At 50.3% G+C, this 23,245-nt stretch overlaps 2 protein-coding genes across 17 annotated transcripts in view; both read right to left on the bottom strand.

Annotated features, from left to right (window-relative positions):
* GABBR2 (gamma-aminobutyric acid type B receptor subunit 2) overlaps window positions 1-5,899 on the bottom strand; it is a 348,681-nt gene extending 342,782 nt beyond the window's left edge. The window contains exon 1 of the mRNA XM_027039527.2: window positions 5,432-5,899. Within this exon, the coding sequence (XP_026895328.1) occupies window positions 5,432-5,752 (321 nt within the window). The 5' untranslated portion in view covers window positions 5,753-5,899. The remainder of the gene's footprint in view (window positions 1-5,431) is intronic.
* Window positions 5,900-9,283: 3,384 nt separating this feature from the next.
* The window catches only part of ANKS6 (ankyrin repeat and sterile alpha motif domain containing 6), a 69,793-nt gene continuing 55,831 nt past the window's right edge, over window positions 9,284-23,245 (bottom strand). For 7 of the 16 annotated variants that reach the window (XR_008291079.1, XR_008291080.1, XR_008291081.1 and 4 more), the window contains 3 exons: window positions 21,681-21,780; window positions 18,470-19,002; window positions 15,216-17,637 (listed from right to left, as the gene is read on the bottom strand). The gene's annotated coding sequence lies outside the window, so the exon portion shown is untranslated. Of the gene's footprint in view, window positions 12,393-15,215; window positions 18,075-18,469; window positions 19,003-21,680; window positions 21,781-23,245 lie in introns of those variants that run through there. The other 9 variants (XR_008291085.1, XR_008291089.1, XR_008291087.1 and 6 more) reach the window with 6 other exon arrangements.

The raw sequence follows: 23,245 nt of genomic DNA, 5'->3' as shown, positions 1-23,245 counted from the left end.
ACACCTCACACTTTGTCACTTCTATCCTTTGATCTTGAGGATCCTTCCTGGGATCGAACCTCCATTTCTCTGAGTCCCTGCTTCTCTGTGTCAACATTATATTTGCCCTTCCAGCCCCACCTCGACTTCTCCTCCTCAAGGAAGCCTCTCTTGACTTAGATATGATCTTCCCTTTCTCTTAATGCCCTTAGCATCTCTGGTTTCTTTCTTGAATGTAGTATTTGCCACATGCCTGCCTTTATGGATATCTGTGATCAGACCCCACCCCCCCCCCCCCGGCATCCACACCTTTAACAGCCTCTGATGTCCTTCAAGGAATCATCTCTTCTCCACTCCCCACCCATGTGTTTAGGCAGGGCTGACCTCGCTGCCCTCTCCCTCCATGAAAGGCTAGCTGATGTCCCAGACCCATCAGTGTCATGTGATTGGCACAGGGATGGACACATGACCCAATTCAAGCCAATGAGAGCTGAGTTTGGGACTTTTGCTGAAACATTTGGGAAAGAAACACTGCTGGAGTTTCGAAACTGGGAGTGTGTAAATGTGCAGCTGGTAGGGGCCACCTGTGCCACCACATAGGTAGAGCCTGCCTGAGAGTGAAGCCAAACACAGAGGAAATCAGAGCCAAGAGACAGAGAGAGACATTTTTTTAAAAATATAACTTCAGAAGACCAGAGGGGAGGGGAAGGGGGAAAAAAAAGTTACAGAGAGGGAAGGAGGCAAACCATAAGAGACTCTTAAATACTGAGAACAAACTGAGGGTTGATGGTGGGGGGGGAGAGGGGAAAGTGGGTGATGGGCATTCAGGAGGACACCTGTTGGGATGAGCACTGGGTGTTGTATGAAAACCAATTTGACAATAAGTTCTAAATATATGTGTGTGTGTGTGTGTGTGTGTGTGTGTGTGTGTGTGTGTGTGTGTATAATTTCAGTCCCTGGATTCAGCCATGCCTGAATATGAATACAGCCCACTCCAGGATTTTTCAGTCATGTGAACCAGTTAACAGGGGGTTTCTCTTACTTGCAATGAATCCTAAACAATTCCCCTCCTAAGGGCCAGGTACCATACTGGGTAGTGGGGCTATAACCACAGAGAAGAGACAGTCTGATCCTAAAAGGGTTAATTTTATATCCTTTTATTTCTAAAAACAGCTGCATTGAAATATCATTCATATATCACAACATGTATTCTTTTCAAGCATATGATTCTGTGGTTTTTGAATAGTCGTAGAACTGTGCAGTCATTACCATGATCGCTTTCTATCTTACCTTGGAAATGGCAAATATGTGCTTGCCCTGTCCTCCCCTGTGCACCGGCTCCTCTCTCAAACCCAGGGCTGGGCTTAGCCCCCTTCTGAGGCACCAGCAACCACAGCAGGCGCTCCCCTAATGCCTGCAGACTTGTACTCAGACATCCTTGAAAAGCTCAGCCTCCATCCAACAGTTGTTTGGGCCCTTTCTAAAGCACGATGAATGAGACAACGGATTTGGCAAAGCGGCTCAAGAAAAGGTCATGCTCACCTATCACTAGATTTTCTCTGGGTTTTCGAAGCTGGATCCCTGCATCAGGGTAGACTTCCTGAGAGGTGCACACCTAGAATGTACTCCTTTGGCTCCCTGAATGTTTCCTAAGTTTATTACAGAATTACTTAACATAGTAACAAGGGGGAAAACATATAAATTGAACAATAGGGGAATGACTTAATATTTATGGTGTACCCACAGGACAGACCAGTATACAGCCACTAAACTGTAACTGAGAACATGGGGAAGTACCCATAATATAATGTTAACTTAATGAAACAAAATATAAATGTGCACACAGAGCAAGATTTCAAGTACATAAAATAGTGAAAACTGGCGACTAGAAGAGAATAATGCTAATTATGAGGCATAAGGTGGATTATGAGCAAATACTATTTTTCTTCATGCTCCTCTCTAATTTTCAATTTTTCTAAGATGCACATTACTTTAATGAAATCAGAAAAGCCAACATTATTTCTTAACGCATTCCTTGGTTATTATTTAATTAACATAGCTCCCAAAGAATGAGAAACAACCATGTGAAGAAGACTCTGAATCTCCTGCAAAACTTTTTTAAAAAGACGCTGTCCTTCAGAATCTTTTAATGAAACATGTAAGTAATGTAATCCACCATTTTTACCTTTTTACCTTGACTGCCAGGAAGCTCAGAGCTAAAACTTAATACTCAAAATTACAGTAACCCAGGTTCTTGGTATAGTAATTTCCATGCTTCCCAATGGTATCTGCTGCTTCCTTTTATTTGCATATTCAGTTGTCCCCGCTTGTATTTGTATATACTCAACTCTACTTTGGAATACATAAAAGAGTATTTGCCAAAATGACTTTATCTGCAGCAGAGAAAAGAGGTCCTAACTCACAGATGCTCCCTTGGAATGTCTCATTTTTACAAACACAAGGCCACTAAGTGGGGCTTTGAATATTCTACTGCTATTCTATTTACAGTAAGAGAGTCAATCGACAGAGATCCGTGCAGGAGGCTCCTTTATTGAGACAGGCTCTCCCAGTGATCAGATTAACCCATTACTTGGTAAATCACCATCTCTTTGAAGGCTGTGTGGACAAAGGTCCATCCTGGCTGCCCACAGTCTCTGGCCATTGACGACAGCCGATGTCAGCAAAGCCAGCCAAAATCCATTCACCACATCCATCTTGTGTCCAAGTCTACAGACAATTGACACAGCCAGGAAGTGATTAGGGAGTATACACAATCCGCAAAGATGGCCCATCCGAAGAAAACAGGCCCAAGACACTGTAACGCAGGCCCAAACACCCTTCAGATCACTGTGGATTTTGCTGCAATTACCCACGCTGATAATCCCTTTTACTTCAGCTCAGCAAGAAAGTACCTGCACTCTGAAGACGGGCCACTTGAAAAAAATTAAGTATTATATCACCTGGGCATTCTGGCAAACATGACCCCTCAGGGCAGGAGATGACATACGTGTTTGCTTGTAAGCCAGAATTCTTTTTCTTTCTGGTGATCACTTCACTGACCCTACATGAGACTTCCAAAGTGAGAAAAACAAAACGAACGGTCTTGATATTTAGTTGTGGCCATTTGATCACACCTAAAGCAGCAACGTCTTATATGGATCCAGGCCAGGGGAAAACGAAGGAACGGAGGCAAGAAACATTTCCTTGGTGCCTACAGCATGCCAGACAGAGCCCTGGCTGCCGGGCCTGCCAGCTCAAGGCATTTTCCACGCGGGCCTGATATCCCCCTCCCCTTAAGCATCACATCACCACCCCACAGAGTGCGCGTAACAACCCCACTTTCCCAGATGTGAGAATCTAGGCTTAGACAGATTACATACCCCACTCAAGGTCACCCAGCGGGGAGACAACTGGTGTCTGACTGGAACCCAGCTCTGACCCACCCCAAAGCCCTTGCTCTGAGATTACCCCGTGCCCCCTTCCCGTGGCCTCCTGCATCTTCCCACCAACTAAGAAGCCTCATTCTCTCGACTTTGGGCCCTCTCGCTCACAAAGTCATCAAGACGCACTTGAAAAATAAACGTATAAGCTTCAACCCGCACCCTGAAACCAAGCACCCATCCCTTTGCTGCCACAAACAAGCTAATGTGAAATCTCTTTCAGGGAAGCTTTCTGAAGGGAATAAATTGATGATGAAAACATTATGCAGCTGACAATATTTAGTAATGATGCAAGCGGGGCTGCCCTATCTACAAATGTGTCTGTCTCCAAAGAGCCGGCTCTCTCCTGTCCCTTCTGAAAGAATATATTTGGAAGCAACAGAAACAGTGGGGAGAGGACATGCCTCGATACAATTGCATGGCCGTGTCCATTTATGTGTGCCAGACAGGTAGGTACCCCAGAGAACTTGAAATGTTAGGGCAAAGATGAGGGCGATGGGAATGTCATTCAGAAATAATTCCACACCGGGTTAGCTCTGCTCAGCCACCCAGCTTGCATCCTCCCGGGGCAGAAGGAGCCTCTCCGCTTGCAGCAGCCTGTGCGCACCGCCACCGCCACCAACTACCACCCGTTCCTTCACCTTTTATTTACAGCGCAGAGCAGGCTGGTTCATCAGTGAAGGTGGGGGGAGGCGGGGAATAAGATGCAATCCAGATTTCTGCTCTTTCTCAGGGGACCAAAAAAAAAGGGGGGTGGGGGTCAGACAGGAAAGCAGCGGAGCCTAGACTGCATGGTCAGCGCGGCAGCGTGAACCTCCTCTCTAAAGGTTCTGCACCTGGGCTGGAGCAGAAGCTCCCGGGGAGCTCCGGGAAGCCAGGGTCAAGCTCAGCTCCCGGCCAGGCTTTCTCGGCGCGGTGTTGAAGGCGCCAACAGAGCGCACTGCACAGGAAATCACTGCCCCCTTCAGGCCGCGTCTCACGGCGGCGGGAGCGTAGGGGCTCCCTCAGTCCGGAAAAACTCGCAAACCCGACCTCGCGAGGCGGACGATTGCTCCTCCAGGCCCCCTCGGCGCACGCCGGCAGCCTTGCAGACGGTGAAGGTCCGCGCTGGGCTTCAGCCAGAACCCGAGCTGCGGGTGTGAGGAGGGGGCTTGGGATGCGAAGCTCTGGGCTCTGCGGCTCCTCTCGGAGGAGGCCGGGAGGGCCAGCCCGCTGCCGCGCTCCAAGTCCGTGCTTCAAGTCTGCGCCGGGAGAAACTGCGCCTGCAGTCGCAGAGCCAACAGCAGCGGCGCCGCCGGACACCCCCGCTTGTCCGCAGCGAGACCTGCTCAGGGCACTCTCTGAGCAACTAAACCGAGGGGGAGTCTCCCCATTAAGCCGCTCCGGCTGCAGGCAGCGCCGGGCACATTCAGGCAGCAGCCTTCCAGAACCAGCGGCCCCACACCTGCCCGCGCGGTGCGGGCTCCGAGCCGCCAGCGCGCACCACGCGCCCAGCCCTCCTTCGCGCTCTGGCCCTTCGGGTCCCGGGGCCCTCCAGACCTCAAAGCGCGGCCGGGCTCTCCTGGGGGCCCGCGAGCAGGACTCGGCCTCTCTGGCCCCGGGTGGCCCAGTTTGCGGTCAATGCGCCTCTTCCTCCCACCCGGCAGTCCACATCCCCACCAACGGGACCTGGACAGGCAACCCCTGCAGGCCTTTTAGAGGGTCCAGTCCCCACGTTCGACACTCCTTCTCTGGTCAAAGGAAACCCTAGTCTTCTATCCACCTCCCCCACACCAACACACACATAGACAAAATCCCAGAGGAGAGAGAGGCTCAGCAAATCTTGGTACCAGCTGTGCCAGCCAAGCCCAGAAGGACTCCGGGGTGAGCACTGAGCACCAGCCCGCGGTGCCCTCGGCAGGCACTGGTGGCTCAATCGGGGCTCTGCCCAAGGGCCAAAGCTTCCCTCGGTTCCGCACTCACTCACCCACCGCCCCCTACATCCCCGACGGCGCGGGCTGCCGGACACTCACCTCGGTGTCGTAGAGCCGCAGGTCGAGGAAGTAGGGGCGCAGGAGCGACTCGTTGCGGATCTGCTCTATGGCCAGTTCCACGGCGGGAAGCACGCCGCGCCCGATGCTGCCCTTGGCCACCTCCTTGGTGAGCGGCATGAGGCCCATGATGGAGAGCGGCGGGCTGCTGGGCGGCGGCCGGGGGGCACCCCGCGCCCAGCCCCAGGCCCCGGGCGCCAGCGGCAGCAGCAGCGGCAGCAGCAGGAGCAGCAGCAGGCGCGCGGGCGGCGGCGGCGGCGGCGGCGGCGGCCCGGGCTGCCCGGAGCTCCGCGGGGAAGCCATGCCGCGCCGCGGGCTGCGGGCGCCGGCTCACTCGGCCCGCATGGCCTGGCCCGGCCCGCCGCCCCGCGCCAAGCTCTCCCCGCGGCGCCCGCGCAATGGCGCCGGTCCCGGCCCCGGCCCCGGCTCCGGCTTGGGCTCCGGCTCCTGCTCGGCTCAGAACGGCCGCGGCGGCGGCGGCAGCGGCGGCGCCCGTGACGGATCAATCACGCCGGGAAGGGGTGGGAGCGAGCGGAGTGCGGGAGGCGGGGAGCGAGAGAGCAAACGCGGAGAGGGGGGCCGGCGTCTTCGCGCGCGCCTCTCTCCGGCGCGGCCACCGCGAACCAGGCCGCCTCCGCCCGCCCCCGTGCGCGCTCTGAGCCGCTCTCCCGCCGGGAGCCGCTCCGCGGCAGCCCCTGGAGCCTGGCCGGGGGAGGGCGGGCGGCAGGAAACGCGGGAGGCGAAGGCGAAGCTGCTCCGCGGCGGCTCGGGCCGCCTCCGGGGACGGGGACGGGCCGTGCGCGCCGGGGGAGGGGGAGGCGCTGGCGCAGGGGCGGCCGCGGGGAGGGCCGCCTTTCCTGCACACGCACACACGCGCCCCCGGCCCTCCGCCGCGCGGGCGGCCGATGTCCGCGCACCGCGGGGGACCCGGGCGCCCGGGGCACGGGGGTTGGGGGAACGTGGACTGCGTGCTGGTACGCGCAGTGGCCGCCGCCGCTCCGCCGAGCGCTTCCTGCACGGTGGTTTGGGACTGCTGCTCGGAGGTCTGACTGGGAAGGTCTGGGCTGACTGCGCGCCACGGAGGCATCCTAGAGGCACCTGAAGCCTTATGCTCTTCTGTTCCGCGCGGGTGTCTGGGGAGGCCCTAACCGAGCCCGAAGGGGCGGCCAAAGATGCCACCGGCGCTCGAACATCCCTTGGTGCTAAGGTATCCGGCGCTTATGGCCTTGACTGAGAGTCCCCCACTTTCCCCACCAGACTGAGAAGCCGTCCCCTGCCAACCTCAGAAGAGACTAGGGTCCACACCTTGCGGGTGCTACCGCCCCCTCCAGGCATTTGACCTCCCCGCGTCCCCACTCCCAAAGGGCTCCGCCCAGCAACATTCCTCCGGGTGGGATCACCGCCCAGAGCAGATCCGTGCTCCCCTGGACTTGGCCCTCTCGGCTGGGTTGCCCTGGCTAACCTTACGCAAAGAAGTCCTGTGATCTGACCTAGCCCCTCCATCCTTGAAGAATAGGAATCGTAGGTCATTAAAATATAAAATCCCAAGGGGTGATTAATGAGGGGAGACAGTAGGACATCAAATGAGAAAACATCCTTGGGCTCGAACCAGCCATTGTGGACCATATCGACGACCTTGTAACAAGGTTGGCAGTTTAACCTTCACTGAACATTTCCTACATGCCTTATAATGTAATCCTCACAACAGCTCAATGAACTAAGTACTGTATTTATCATCCTCACTTTACAGGTGAATACACCGAGGCTCAGAGAGGTTCCAGCTTGTCCAAGTACACAGAGCTACCAAGGTAGGACCGGACCCCAGAGCAGGAGCTCCGTGCATAGTGCAGTGGGAGCCAGGATAGGGAACAACTTCCCCTATGGGAGGGGCGCTGCCCTGACTTTTGATTGTTCTGAACCTCCGTTCTCTTAGGTATGTGGTGAAGGAGTTGGACCAGATGATGTCCACAGCCTTGCTCTTCTGGAGTGAGGTAGGGACAGCCCTGAATCACAGGCTAGATTATCAGGAAGTATGAGGACAGAGAGGAGAGGCTGAGCCCAACTCCTCGAGAGTACCCTGGACAGCTCTGGGGAACCCAGGCCAAGTTCTCTCTGTCCCAACTCCTCTTTCTAGACTTCTGCAGACACCGCTCCTGAGCTGCACATAGCTGTAGGGTTTGGTGAGCAGAGTTCACCAGAGCATCTCCACGAACAAAACCAAAAACGGTCCAGATGACAGGTAATCTCGCTTAGCTGGTGTCTCACTTGACATGACAGATATCCTCCTGGTCATAGGTTCCAGGCATCTGCCCTTCCTCAACTTCTCAGTTCAGGTCTCTGAAGGAGCATTTTCCTGTTTTCCCTTAGTCATTTGTGTTTTCCTTGTAAGCCATGCCAATATGGATTATCCACTGACACCTACATCTGGGAATAAGTTGAAAGCTGGGATAACTTTGCTTGACATTTACTAAGTGGTTGAAGGCCCTGCCCGGCAACCTGCCTTTCAGCCCCCTCTGTCTCCACTTATGGGGTGACCTGGCCCCAAGACATGTGGCTGGGACCAGCCCTGACCTGAAGATCACCAGCTTCAACACTCTCCGTCAGCCTGGCTCCAGGCCAGGTTCTGATCTCATGCTTACTTTTAATGCCTGGGCATCCCTCTGGTTCCCAGATCCTACCCTGGCCTGTGTTTCAGTTTGGATAACTGGATTCCTGGCATGCTTCCTAGGTCTGAGTTTCTGCCTCGGTCACCAGCCTTGAGTCAATATCCCCCTACAGCTGGAGTCCAGCCTCTTGCTTTATAATAATCATTCATTCCTTCAACAAATGGTTTACAGCATCTACTATGTGCTGGGCAGTGTCCTAGGAGCTGAGGAGGCAAGAATAAACAAGCCAAACTAAAATCCCCGCTCTCATAAAATTTACATTCTAGTGGAGAGAGAGAGAGAAATAATAAATAGAAATAGTAAGGAGATATCTTAGCATGTCAGCTTGTGAGAAGTGCTTTGGAGAACAAATAAAGCAGGAAAGAGGGTTGAAACTGACAGAGTGGGGCTACAATTTGAAATAGGGGGTCACAGAAGGACATACTGAGGTGACTCTTCAGCAAAGACCTCAAAGAGGTAAGTAAGCAAGACATGCAAAGAGTGTTCCAGGTGGAGGAACAGCAAGGCCAGAGGCCCTGAGACAGGAGTGTGCCTGGCATGTTCAAGGAACAGTCAGGAAGCTGGTGTGTCTGGAGCAGAGTGAGCAAAGGGAAAAGTGGCAGTACCCAAGGTCAAAGACAGGCCGGGATCAGGTAGGACCGATTGCACCTGATGAACTGGGGAACCACTGAGGGTATTGAGTGGAACAGTGACACGATCCGATGTACTTGAACAGGATCAATCTGGCTGCAGAGTGAAGAATCATTGACAAATGAGGGAAGGTGAAAAAGGTGGAAGCAGGGAGATCAGCTAGGAGGCTGATAATAAGCCACATATAGTGGCAGGAACCAGGGCGCAAACAGAAGCCGTTAGGTTAATGTTCTTCTCATTATATTCTTAAAATTTTTTAATGTTTATTCATTTTTGAGAGACAGAGAGAGACAGAGCATGAGCGGGGGAGGGGCAGAGAGAGAGGGAGACACAGAATTGGAAGCAGTTTCCAGGCTCCGAGCTGTCGGCAGAGCCTGACGCGGGGCTCAAACCCACAAACAGTGAGATCATGACCTGAGCCAAAGTCGGACGCTCAACCGACTGAGCCACCCAGGTGCCCTTGTTCTTCTCATTATTAATGGAATAATATGCATCAGCAGATGCCAAGTCCTAGGACTGTGGGAAACACTGATTTACAGGCTCATCTACCTTACAAGGGACTCAGTAAAGACTTAAGAAAGCGTCAGCCCAGGTCTGTGTGGCTTAAATTCTCATCTTAGCAATACTTTCTCCCACGCCCTCTCCCTGCACACAAGAACCAGAAGCCAGTATCCAAACCCTGGCTTAGAGGCTGGGGCTGCTTTGAAAGATGATGCCCATTCTCTTTCAGAGGATGTTGGGGACTCCAGGGTCCATCTGGCTGTCTTTGAGCAGGATCCCGACCCTGGGAGGATAACCAGGCTTCCCCCTGCTGTCTGTCCTTTTTCCAGGCAGGGCTGGACACCCCTTGCCACGCCGGTGCCAGCGGCAGGGATCTGCCATGTGGCAGCTGTCTCCTCCCAGGGACTGGCTCCAGTTTCCAACACCCTGTTCCCAATCGATCCCATCATCCATGTCTGCCTCTGCTCTTGCTCCAACAGCAGGGAGTTCTTGTACTTTTTTCTTCAAACAAAACCAAAAACCCCCCAAAACCATAAGCCATCTTACAAACATCTCTCATGTATTTCTTCTCTTTCCCCCACGTATTTCCTATTCGTGTTTACATTGAAGTGCTTCTTTCAACCAAGTAGCTCAGCTGGTTTTTTGTTTAAATACATTGTTTGTTTTCAGTTCTTTTTTTTAATGGATAAGTTATGAATGATGGCTCCAAAAAAGATTAGCTGAATGAATCTAAGTCGCTTTTCTCTTCTCACAAGGCATGTTTTTTAAACCGTAAAATTGGGTTTCAGGCATCAAATGTGGTCTGGTGACACAGTTCGAGTAATAATAATAGCTGCCATTTATTAAACACCTACCTACTCTGTGCCAGACACCTTGGTATGCATCATCTTAATCTTCACAACTGTCTGAAAAATAGGTGTTAGGATCCCAGTTTCACAAATTACAAGACTAAAGTCCAGATGGATTAAATACCATGCTTAATGATACTTGGCAGAGACAGTGACAGAGCCCAAACCCGGTCTGTCTGACCCCAAACTCCTGCACATTTCTCTACTCCACATGCCTCTCCTTGAAGATGCCCTTCTATGACTGAGAAGTTAATAGTCTTAAAGAACTAAAGAATGCCCCTGAGGCTCAACATCAGGAAAATGTAAAATGACTTGGCCAGGGTCCCTCACCAAAACAGAGATGAAGCTGGCCCTCCTCCTGAGGTGTCAGGGGAGAGCATCTGGCCTGGGGAGAGTCTATGACTAAACCCTTCTGGAGTTGAGGCCGAACCTGGGGTCGACCAGAAGAGCCCAGAGCCACTCCTTCCACCCGTGTTCTTTGTCGGTTTGACAACAGAGGAAGGACGGACATATCGGCTTGTTCCATATAGGCTGGACAAGCCCCGAGCAGACGTAGGCAGGCAGTTTAGTCATAACTGAGCATCTCCAAAAGGACACAGACTGGCGAGGGGGCCAAAAGCCCCCCTCATTTACAGGTTTCACAAACAATAAGATCCTTTACAAAGGGGGTTATCAATGAACAAGAGGTACAGTTTAGGAACAGAACCTTGGCCAGACGGGAAAGTTTCTGGTCTAACCACTCATCAAACTTTAGGAAGCAGGTAGTCCTGGGCTCAAAGTCTGGCTTACCAGTCATTAGTGGTGCAACTGTGGGGGAGTCACTCACTCTCCTGACCTTCAGTTTCCTTGTCTGTGAAGTGAGAATAAACAATTCCTCTTTCACAGCAAGTTTATTGTGAAGATTAAATAATTACAACAGCGAATGTACTTCGAGTACTCACGTGTGCCAGGCGCTGTTCTGAGCACTTTTCATATCATTAACTCCCTTAGTAAGATAATGCATACGTGCATGGAAGGTACTTAACACAGTACTTAGCTCTTGTTAGGCATGCAACTAATAACAATTATAGTAATAATACCAGCAGATCAGTGGCAAGATCAGTGCTTCCTGAGGCTCCCATGCTGTTATTCGGTCGATGGCGGTTGTGTGCTCCACCAAAGTCAGCCTTGCTGTGGCATTCACTCTGGATCCCAGTCTGCTGCTGGAGTCTCTCCCTCATCCATGGTGTCCTTCACCAAAGACAGCTCACAAGTAATGCTGCGTACCACCCCCAACCAAGTCACCTCTTCCTCAGAGGGATGTCTCCAGGTTCCTCAACTTTCCCTGGCCACTAGTCTGCTCATGGTTTTCTTTGAGTGATGTCCAGAACTGACCACAAGCCCTCCATATGGACCAAGAAGCACACAGAATAACAGGAGCATCCCTCTGTGTTCAGGCCTCTGGGCTGCTGTCCTTGCAGTCTGGGGCCACCCGCATTTTGCCGGCAGCCACATCACACTCTGGTCCTCTAAGAGCCCCAGGTTTGCTCTCTGTGGACTTGTTGTGCTGTTTCAGATGAACAGCAAGCCAGATCTCCCTGAGCCTGCTGACCAGCAGTTTAACGCAGGGGCCTGTGAACAGGGCCAAAACATTTCACTCGTGATTATGTCCCCATGTTCCAGACTGTTAAGGGCATCCAGATTAGTAGCCACGATTACGGGTGAGTGTGGCTGGGCTGGTTGGTGGTGAACCCACATCCACGCCTAGGGACCATCCATCCCTCTCTTCTCTGTGTGATCACACAGCATTTGTAAAACCAGGACTTCTAGAAAGCCACTGAGGGTCAACACCCAAATTCCATGTTACTGACCTCACCCTTTTAGCCTCTCAGGACTCCCAGACTCGGTTGTATCCCCCGCTCTCTGCACTCCCTTTCACTCATCTCCCAAAGGATGCTTAGTTGCTCTGCCTGGATCCCATCCACAGTTTCCCGCCCTGCCCTCACAGGCACTCCATGGGCTCACTGAATGCACCTAGGTGCTCCCTGAAATTCTCCTCATCTCTCCTTTCCCTTGTAATTCTGCTCACCCCACTATTTCTGTTTGCTGGTCATTCTCCACCAATACGTCTGGTGTGCCTCTGTCATAGGCCCAGAGGTGAGAAAGTTCTTCATTCCTTTCTTCATCTGCTCATACCCGCTCCAAGTGCACTGCGGGAAGCCTCTTGAGTGGACTGTGACTCATTCTGGCATTGGGTGGCTGCGTGTTCCTGCAGGCTCCTCCGTTCTAGACCTCTACTTCCAGTTTCTGTGTCCCGAACTGGGGGGTGGGAGAGGGGGGTTAATTGTATCAAACCACAACATACAGGCAGAAAGTGCACAAATCTTAATTCACAGGTCAGTCAGTTTTCATAAAGTGAACACGCCCATATAAAGAGCACCAAGAACCAGAACATGACCAGCACCCAGAAGCCCCCGTTGGGTCCCTGCCAGTCACTATCCTCCCTCAGGGTAACGGGCATCCTGACTGCTAACCCTGTAGATTGGTCTGGGCCTTTTCTTGGTCTTGGTACAAAATGGAATCACTGCCTGTGTCCTCTTTTGTGTCTGGCTTCTCTCACTCAACGTTGCGTTTGTGAGATTTATCCATATTGTTGTGTGTGATTGTGGGTCTTTTATTCTCATGGCCTTGTGGCCTTAGCCCTTCACAATCTGACTTGATCACGTGGATCCGTGTGGGGCCCCTTGGTTTTGTCTCCACCCGCCCCCAGCTGGGCCGGTTGCAAGTCTCACCTGTATCCCTACCTCTGGTCTCACCCTTCAACCTACCCTGCATTTACCCTGCCAGACAAACCTCTCCGACACTTGGCTCCAATCATGTCCTCACAGCTCAAAACATTCTATGGCTCCCTGTCATCTATGGGGCACTAACTCCCAAGACTGGGGTTATAGGCTACTGACAATCTGGCTTCAGTGGTCCCAGCTTCGCACCCGCTCTATCTCCCCATGCCTTCTAACTACTCAGGACGTATTAGCAGGTCCATAATCATGCCTGCCCTTTTCTGCCTCCGTAACTTTTGCTTGTGCTATTCCTTCAACCTGAATGTTCTTCCCACTCTTCCTCCCATTGGTGAAATCCTTCACGACTGAGATCAGATGTCACGTCCCTGTGATGCCTCCTCTAGTCACCCAGCAGAAGTAATTGCTACCTTCTCCCAGCTCCCATGGTGAGGCTTGGCTCATGCTGAGAGGTATCACTTATCACTTCTTTAAAAGTTAATTACCATATTTCACCCATTCTGAGACCCACATTTGTATTCGTCTCTAGCATCAGGATGCACCTTGCCATTGATGGCATCTTATAATTGGCAGTATTTTTTCCTTTCTCAGTGATACATAAAATAATGGTGTCTTAGATTCGATGAAATACAGTTTTTCATTTTTTATCTCAGCACATTCTAGAAAGAGTCTCTGACACCACACTGTGTCGTATAGTTAGTCTACCTCTCTGCGTCCTCTTCCACATGTGAGACCATAGGCACACACAAGCATACAATCTGGGTTTGTTGAATGAATAGGTGTGCATTTTTCATTATTACCTGAACGCCTTCTACATGTGTTTCTACAATGGGGAGAGGGGGTGCCGTGGGGAAGTCCCCTCCATGTGGCTCTTCATGAGGTTCGTCACAAAGGGCAGAGGATTACCCTTTCCTTCCAGGGTACGGAGGGCCAGGTGACAGTGGGGGAGTCTCACTTCCCTGGGGCTGGCACAGCTTGGAGGGGGAAGGCTACATATGATTAATTTAATGCCAAATCCTTAATCAGCAAAGCAAGCTTCAATTATGACATCCTTCCTATGGGGTAAATATGATTTGCTTTTCAAGGATCTTATTTATGGCCTGGTTTTCAGGAGCGCGCTGAGACAGGAAGCTGTACATCCTATTCTGCCAATCTTGCTCCAAGCTTTAAATAACAACAGTGAGCCTTTTCATTTGCCTTTTCCTAACAAAATCAGTTATTCCCTCTGCCCTATCCCCCAATCCAGCTCTATAGTATATTAAATAGCAAAGGATACAGGTAGGCCAGCATCTGACTTTAGTGATATTTCGGTTACTCTTTGCCCTTTCCTTAACATTCCAGCTGTTCAAATTCCATAGCTGATTTTAGTAAACTCCAGCATGTTCTATCATTTTCCACGTGCTTCTAAAATTTGGAAATACAGTGTACGTCATCAGATGCTTTGGGATGATCGACTCACTGTGATTAATGGTACCGTATCTTCCTGGTATTACACCATCTTGCACAAGGAAGTATAAGATCTTCTGACTCCAGATGGACCTGTGCCTATGTTTGAAAGGCTGGTTTGGGGGATGCCTGGGTGGCTCAGTCAGTTAAGCATCTGACTTGGGCCCAGGTCGTTATCTCACAGTTCATGAGTTCAAGCCCCACATCGCGCTCTCTGCCATCAGCAAAGAGCCTGCTTCGGATCCTGTCCCCCTCTCTCTCTGCCCCTCCCTCACTCACACTCTCTCTCTCAAAAATAAATAAACACTTAAAATAAATAAATAAAAGACTGGTTTGGAAGGAACTCTGCGCCTAGGTTCATCAGGGATCCTGAACAGGCTAACAGCTTTATAGGATTTGCTCCAGTTTTAGATCAGCTTGATGAAGAATTCACTATATGTATCAGGTGTTGCTTTCTGTTGGATGGTTTTCTTGGGTATTTCAAGGGCATGGAGATTGCCAGGCCGATGAGCATGATAAAGTTCAATTGCATGGCCATCTGGACTTCCTTTGGGGAGTTTTTTTGATTGATATCTTTATTTTGTCAGGATCTTGGAAAGCACTTAATTCTTTTATACGATGTTCATTATCTTTTAGCAAATTAGATGCCTCTGGGAATTTTCTAAATTCCATCTTCTCCTTTAAAAGATGGATACAATCAGTTGCAATGTGAAAGAAACAAATAAAAAGTTTCTTGCTGTCAAGAGCAGTGACCTCTGGCTAACAGGACCGAGAGAGAGAAGTAATGGAAGGGGAAAAAGAGATTTATTTTTCACCTTCTATCCTTCTGTACTGTTCGATTTTTTTTTGTTTACTATGAGCATATATTTCTTTTATTAAAGAAAAAAAAAGCTTCCTGTACCACTTTGCTCTCTGTTTTATTATTGCTTTTGGTTCTATTTTTCTCCCTCTTATATTTTCATTTTGAGACGTTCAGCTAGAGGATGACTCAGTTCATTAAAAAAAAATCCCAACAACAAAACAACAAAAAAATTGAAGAAAAACCCCACTACATTTGGTTTCTACTGTTTACTATCACTTTTCCTCTTCAATTTTCTTTTTATTTATGCTTTGATTTTTTTCAATATTAGGGTTAATCTTATATTAGAAACAAAGTAAAACCCTTCAGTCTCTAAAACATAAACTTATCTGGGGAGAGTTAGGGACCCTGTGGAGAATCTGGGGATCCCCTTGGCAGAGGAAAGCACAGACACACAGCTTCAGAGATTGTACCCCCAGAATATCTCTTCAATACAATCTAGGGCACAATGTCCTTTCTATATATTATCTCATTAATTGGTCTCATTAATAATTCTGTAAGGCATTCTTATGCCCATTTTACAGAAGATAAAATGGAGTCTTAGGCTGAATGTCAAGCGAGCACAGAAGTGACAAACTTTGGGGCTATAATTCTGGATTTAAGAGGCCAACCTGTCTTTTCTAGCACACCATAGTTTAAGGTTAAGTGAACTGTTGATTTTCTAGCTTCTCCTATTGTTTCTGTTCCCTTTGTTAAAAGTGGATACCTGATGCCTCATTGCTTGTTTCTTTTAGCAAGATCCCCCGTGGCTTGCATGTTCTTCTATCTTATGCTGGTATGAGTCTCCAAGGGAGTCAGTTTGATTTATTGTCACCTTGGAGGTCCTCAAGAAACACCCCAGAAGGGTCATAGGACCTGGAGTTCAATGTTTCTCACTTCAGCACCCCTGTCGCGTAATGACGCAGACCCTAAGAGCAAGGAAGGGAGGTGGGGTGCAGGGAAGAGAAACAGAGGGAACCCAAGAAGGAGACATGGGGACTGGACTGCATTTTGTTCCCAGTGTGCTGGCACTTGGGAAGCTCCTTGGCCTCAGCTTCCTTCTTTTAAAATAGCGTGAATGATGATCATGGGTAATTTTAACAACTCCAAGAGCGTGCTGGGCTTTTACCCGGGCTGCGCTCTGAGTTTGGCACTTTATAACTAGAAAAGGGCAGTGCTGGGATTCTAAGCCGGGTCTGAAAGCCTCCAGGGCCCTCTACCCTATTACCCTATGCTCTACTACCCCCACTATGATACCCCAACAGGTCCATTCTCCTGAAATGGCTGGCAGGAAGATCAAAGGGATGGGAAAGGAGAAACGCACACCCTTCCAAATATCTTTTCTCTCTTTTTGTGAAAATTATTTCTTGCCAAAGTCTACATTTTTAATGTTCACGAAAATGATATTATGATCAATAAAAAATTAATGTTCTGTGTCTATTCTTAGGCATTTATTTGTCTCCCAATCCACAATGATAACATGAACTGACTTTGGAAGAAATATCGCTCATTTGGGGGGCATTTCCTCCCTACCTCACGTAACCAGAGTGTTACTAGGGCTTGCTGCTGTTACAGTATCTCTGTATACATGTGTTTGGGGGATTTAGCCAAGACAGAGCAGGACCAGTGTCCCTCATTGTGGAGATCTGATCAGCTTCCGTACTGGCCGCTTCTGGTCCCGACAGGCCAACCATCCCAGCTCTGTACCGCTGTGCACACGATACCCTCCGCCTGGAAAGCTTTTCCCTCTAACTCTAAACCACGTCCAGTTTTCAGAGCCCACATTAAATTCCACCTCCTCCATGAAGTCTTCCCTGGTCACTCTTCCAAGGAAACAAGGCCTCTGCCTTCTGAGCGCTCAGCCCGTCTCCCACCGAGCACATCCAACCTCCTCGCACCATCACTGCCAGTGCTCAAGACCCCTCGCCCACCAGGCTGCAGCTGTCTTTCTCTGCCTCCTCTTCAGCCCCACCCAGGGCCTGGCAAGTAGTAGGTCTTCGGAGGGCGTCGGTTGAATTGCACTGATGATGCCCAAGACTCATCTTCACTTTTTCCTGCTCGGCTCTCAGAATCCTCCTGGTCAGATTCATTGTCACTCCTTCTGGCCCTCTGTGTACCCTGTTCTCATTCTGTCCCCTCACTATTCACTTGACACTGCATGTTTTGGTAATCCATTGCTGCCATCACAAACCACTCCAAGATTCTGTGGCTTAAAATAGCAACCGTTTTGCTTATGACTATTATCTGAGCTGGGCTCAGCTGGGCAGTTCTGCTGGTCTTGCTGGTTGGTCACTCATGTGGCTGCATTCAGTTGGCAGGTTGGCCGTAGGCTGGGCTCAGCTGGGGACGCTGGCACATTTGGGATTCTCTGTCTTTCCAGTTAGTCTTGGAGACTCTCCCTTTCCACATGGCCTCTGTGCACAGTCTCTCCATGAGGCTTCCCCAGGAGGGTAGCCAGTTTTTTAGGTGTCAGCTCAGGACTCTGATGGGAAAAAGCAGAAACCCCAGGCTCTCTTATGATTTAGGCCCAGAACAGGGACAATGTCACCTCCATCACATTTCATGGGGCAGCAAGTCACAGACCTAGCCCAGACTCAAGGGGAGAGGACTTCAAACCATCATAGACACCGAGAGACATAGTTCACTGGGGCCACCTACCCGTCGGTGTTCCCTGCCACCACTGCACACATCAGGGCTGTTTGACCTGTTTGACTCTGTGCCTGTCCTGTTCCCATGAGTGCAGCCCTGGAGGGCAGGGGCTGTGTCCCCAGGGCCTGCACAGTGCCTAGCACAGAGTGAAGAACTTAGTAGAACTTAGCAGAAATTCCCCAAACGGGGTCAGGAAACCTGGGCTCTGGATGAGTTGCCACAGCAAGACCGTGGGTATCCCTGACCCTCTCCAGACCTCGGTTTCTCCATCTATACCAAGAGAGGTTAAACAGATCTTTAAGATCTTTTGAGTGTAGCTGACATTCTGTAATTCCAGTGGGCACGGTACTGGCCATGGGCCACATGTCACATCTGGCTGTTCCCTGGACAGGCCGTTTTTAGGCCTCTGCTCTTCACACATTATGCTTTCTGCCTGGACAATCATATTCTTTTCCCGCTCATCTTTTCAAGGCATAATGTACATTTTTAACCTCATTTGCAGAAGTTGAGTTAACGACTTCCTCGGCTCAAGACACATTCATCATTCATTCATTCCATGCAACGCCCTTCTGCTTTGTTTTCTGCTTCATCCTTGGTCCCCATTCCTCCCGCACCCCCCAACATGGTCACCCCTTCAATGTGCTTACACGTCGCATGTTACCTACCCTTGTACAATATCTGTCCCTCTGGCAAGGGGTGGCCACGCCCCCTCCACCTCTCCGTTTTCACAAACACTGTAGACAGACATTCTCAGACATCTCTCCTTGTGCACCTGCAGGGGAGTGGCTCTAAAGTGCATACCTAGGATTTGGGACTGCGCGGATCCTGGGATGTGAATCAGTCTAACCAGGCAACAGAATCAGCTTGAGTGTTTAAAACACAGGGACTTGCATGCAGGGAATTGGTTACTTGGAGAATGGAAAGGCTGAGAAGCTACATGGGGACAGTGAAGCAGCCAGAAATTAGCAACAGTGCAGAAGTGCTATAGGAGGACCAGAGAGGGGAGGGGTTATCTGGTAAATCTGGAGTCATAACTCGCCAGTCCTGGTCCCTTGGAAGGAGGCACAGCTGCTGCTTGGAGATGCCACCTGCGGCTGAGGAGAGGACGAGAGATACCCTGGTTTCTCCCTTCTGTCCTCCAACTTCCTGTCAGTGCCTCTTAGTGGAGCCAGCGGACAAGGAACCTGGAAAACACCGCCTGCAGGGACCAGAGCCACTCAATACAGAGCAACGCAGCAGCAGAGGACAAGGAACACGTATCTCAGGGCACACAGCCTGGGGCCAGCTCCGCAGTGGGCACATACCCAATGTCACGAAAACCTGCCAGACTACTCTCCAGATGGCTGTGCCGCTTCACACAGCCCACATCCTTAACAACACTTAGCATTATCCAACTTTCTCATTTTTTAAATTGATGGGTAAGAAATTGAATCTTGCTGTTGTAGTTTGGGTTTTTCTCAATGACCGGTGAGGTTGAGCATCTCTGCATATATTTATACGAGTTTCTGCTTCTGTGAAATGGCTTCTTCCTGGTTTGCAAATAGTTCCTGTATAAATCTAGCTCTTAGCCCTTGTGAGCCCCTGGTCAGATTTAGGCATTGAAAACATCTCTTCCCTCTGTATCAGCTTTGTGACCTTCATTTAAAAAGAAATCTTTAACCTGGGTGGCTCAGTCAGTTAAGCATCTAACTCTTGGCTTCGGCTCACGTCATAATCTCACGGTTTGTGAGTTCAAGCCCCCCGTTCGGCTCTGTGCTGACAGTGTGGAGTCTGCTTGGGATTCTCTCTCTGTCCCTCTCTCTTTCTCTGCCCTTCTCCCATTCGTTCTATCTCTCTCTTAAAAATAAATAAATGAACTTAAAAGAAATTTTTAAAGAAATCTTTAGGGGCGCATGCGTGGCTCAGTTGGTTAAGCGTCCAGCTTCAGCTCAGGTCATGATCTTTCAGTTTGTGAGTTTGAGCCCCACGTTGGGCTCTGTGCTGACAGATCAGAGCTTGGAGCCTGCTTCAGATTCTGTGTCTCCCTCTCTCTCTCTGCACCCCACCCCCCACTCCGGTTGTGCTCTGTCCTCTCACCCCTCTCAAAAATAAACATTAAAAAAATTTTAATGAAAAGAAATCTTCAGTTGTTTTTTTTTTTTTTTCCAACGTTTATTTATTTTTGGGACAGAGAGAGACAGAGCTTGAACGGGGGAGGGGCAGAGAGAGAGGGAGACACAGAATCAGAAACAGGCTCCAGGCTCCGAGCCATCAGCCCAGAGCCTGACGCGGGGCTCGAGCTCACGGACTGCGAGATCGTGACCTGGCTGAAGTCGGACGCTTAACCGACTGCGCCACCCAGGCGCCCCATGAAATCTTCAGTTTTGATGTAGTTAAACCTACAATTTGCCAGTGCTATCACCGTGGGTGGGTCATGTCCCCTGGCTGTGCTGTGCTGTAATTCTCTAAGTGTGCAACTGCAGAGAGAGGGCAAGAAGCTCGGTCTTTTCTCCAGGTTCCCTCCATGGCCCAGTTTTGAGCTATTGTCTCAGGGAGATGTTCTCTGCTCTGTTCCCAGGCTGCGTATTCATCGCTAAAGAAACCTTTGTTTTCTGGGTGTCAGCTTCCCAGAGAACATACTAGACATTGTCTTCACAAACAACAACACAGTTGCAAATAGCAAGGCAAAATATGAAGGAAAGACACATGCAACAAAATTGGTTTCCAAACCAGGCCCCTGTCAGGAAACTGTAAGGAAAGGAAGTAAATAGAAAATTGAAAGTTGGCATTTCTCAGTTCTCACTTTTCTCAGGTGCCGTGTCTCGAGGAAATATATGCATCTCAAGTTCATTTCCATTACCCTCATTTCATCAAAGTATTCAGAAAGCTGTACATGGTTGCGAGGAGACAGAAGGAGCTTTGGATACATGTTGGACAGACCCCACTCCAGCATGTGGCCACTCTGAGGTTTCCCGTAAGTCACCCCACTGCTTTGAGCTCAGTTTCCCCCAACGTGGAAAATGACATTTACCATGGATACCTGTCCAAAGAAGCTTTAGAGAGTGGAAATGAAGTGTTTGCATTTTTTATAGATCTTTCTTTAGTAATAGAGATTTTTTTTTTAAGTTTATTTATTTTGAGAGAGATAGTGCACAGGAGGGACAAAGAGACAGGAGAGAAAGAGAGAGAGAGAGAGAGAGAGAGAGAGAGAGAGAGAGAGAGAGAGAGAGAATATCCCAAGCAGGCTCTGCGCTGCCAGTACAGAGCTCGATGTGGGACTCGAACTCACGAATGAATCAGGAAATCATGACCTGAGCTGAAATCAAGAGTCACATGCTTAACCGACTGAGCCATCCAGGTGCCCCTGCAATTATAGATTTTTAAAGCACCTACTGTGTGCTAGGCACTAAGGTTTCTTTTTTTCATTTAATTTTCCCAGCCATCACAGGAAGAGAAATTTAGTACCCCCATCTTACAGATGGCAAGGCTGAGAGTCAGGGGTGCAGAGGTTAAGTCAGTTCCCAGGCTTAAACAACTAGGATCGCTATGCCCTTGCCCTTAGCTGGACTGGAAACTGTCGGAGGAGGTCACCGAGGGGACGTGACCGCTGGTTGACCTGGGAGCTGGACCCCAACACGAGAGGCTCCCTGTCCCTCCGCTGTCCTTGCACTGCGGGTTCCTCTTGCCTTCCCTGCTCCCAGGGGCTGCCCCAAGGACATGGCCTTGGGATAGCAAGGTGGTGTTAAGACCATCTGGATGTATACATGACTTAACCCAGTTAAGGCCTCTGAATAAACTTTTAAGAGGTGGTGGGTGGGTGTGGAGATCTACTCGTCTTGCGGCGTCCAAGACAAGCCTCTTATGTAAGTTCTCTTGCTTATCTAACCTGCCACCTACCCATCTGGAGGGGTCTGCCTCTTCCTCTTCCTTCCTTCCTCTCCCTGCCCTCCACATACAGGGCCCATTTCAGATCACACCTGGGAAGCTGCCAAAGAGCCTGCAAAACAACAGAAACATGGAGCTGTCTGGGATGGGGGCTTTGGCTCTTCCATCAGACATTTCTCAAGTTCTTTCAGGCCAAATAGTTAACTCCTGGGAAATATGAAAGAGCCACAGTCCCTTCCTGCCCTGGGAACCCAAATGCAGATGGTGCAGCCCAGAGCTTCCCTCCCGTCCCCCAGCTCAGGCACTCTTGTAGCCCTGGCAGCCCCAGGGATCCCCTGCTGAGACTTGGGGGCTCCCTTGAGATGGCAGTGAGGTGGTTCCTATGGCTCCGAGCAAGCGGGAAAAGGGTGGGAAGACTTCGCCTACCCCAAGGGACAGAAGGTGAGTGACAGCTCCTAGGAGTGCAGCTTCTCATTAATACAGCGGGATCCAGAAAAACCAAGGCCATCCCCGGGAGTGAGGTTTTTCCCTCAGGCCTGTGGGGTCAGAAGATGTCCCAGGTCCCCAGCCCCTGCTCCACTGCCGGGAGATGATGCTACCTGTGACCTGGTGGGCCGACACAGGACAGAGGGGCTTGAGGGAAGAACCTGGGGGTCTGAGGGTGAGGCAGGGTGACTTGGGGTAAACACAGCTATAGGCATGCTCTGTGTCATTGCTACCTCTGGGTGTCACCTGCCAGCTTAGGCTAAGGGTCCTGGGGCTATGACTGGGGACAGTGGTCTCAGATGTCCCTCGCTCCTTGAGGCTGGATAGCGACTATTTCCAGCCAAGCCCCATTCATGGGAAATTCCCAGGACCCAGCCAGCAAGGAGCTGAAGGGCCAATGCTGATGCTTCTCAACTTGGGTCCATGCCAGCTGTTGAACAAAGTATCAGGCTGGCTCGAGGAGCAGTGGGTCTTCTTTCCTTTCTTAAAAAAGTGATTAGCAAGTCACAGAATGTCAGAGCCGGAAGGGACCTGAGAGGTGGTCACGTGGGATCTGCCTCACGGTGCACCCGGTGCACCTGGGAAAACAGGCTCAGAGAAAGCCAGTCTACACAGCAGCAGCCACCCTGGGTACATTTCCAGCAGAGAATGATTCTCAGCTCAAATGATTCCTGGCGCAAGTCCCCCCTCCCCGCCATGAAAAAAAACCTTCGTCCCCAGACCTCTGCTGAATTTGGAGCCGCCAACGAAAGCTGGGTAGTCCTCTAGATTTTGAAAACTCAAAGGCATCACCCTCTTGTTTTTAAAATTTCACCCTGATTCACTTGGGCTCATGTGGTCTACAAAAATCTTGTTGTTCCCAACAAAGAAACAATGGCTTCCTGAGTCAAATCCCTGGGAGGTGCAGGACTCAAGAAACGCTCTGCTTCTCATCTTGCAGAGCCCATGGGGAACCAGAGAAATCCCCAGTCTCATGTTTCCCAGGGAGCAACATGACAATGCTGGAGCAAATACCAAAGGAAGCAGCGATTGGCGAAGAGGAAAAAATGCTGACTTTATCATTGAGACACTTAGATGCAAGTTTTCAGTTT

This window comes from Acinonyx jubatus, chromosome D4 (assembly GCF_027475565.1).
Source record: "Acinonyx jubatus isolate Ajub_Pintada_27869175 chromosome D4, VMU_Ajub_asm_v1.0, whole genome shotgun sequence".
In the NCBI taxonomy this organism is placed as follows: Eukaryota; Metazoa; Chordata; class Mammalia; order Carnivora; family Felidae; genus Acinonyx; species Acinonyx jubatus.
This window is presented reverse-complemented; position numbering and strand designations above follow the sequence as displayed.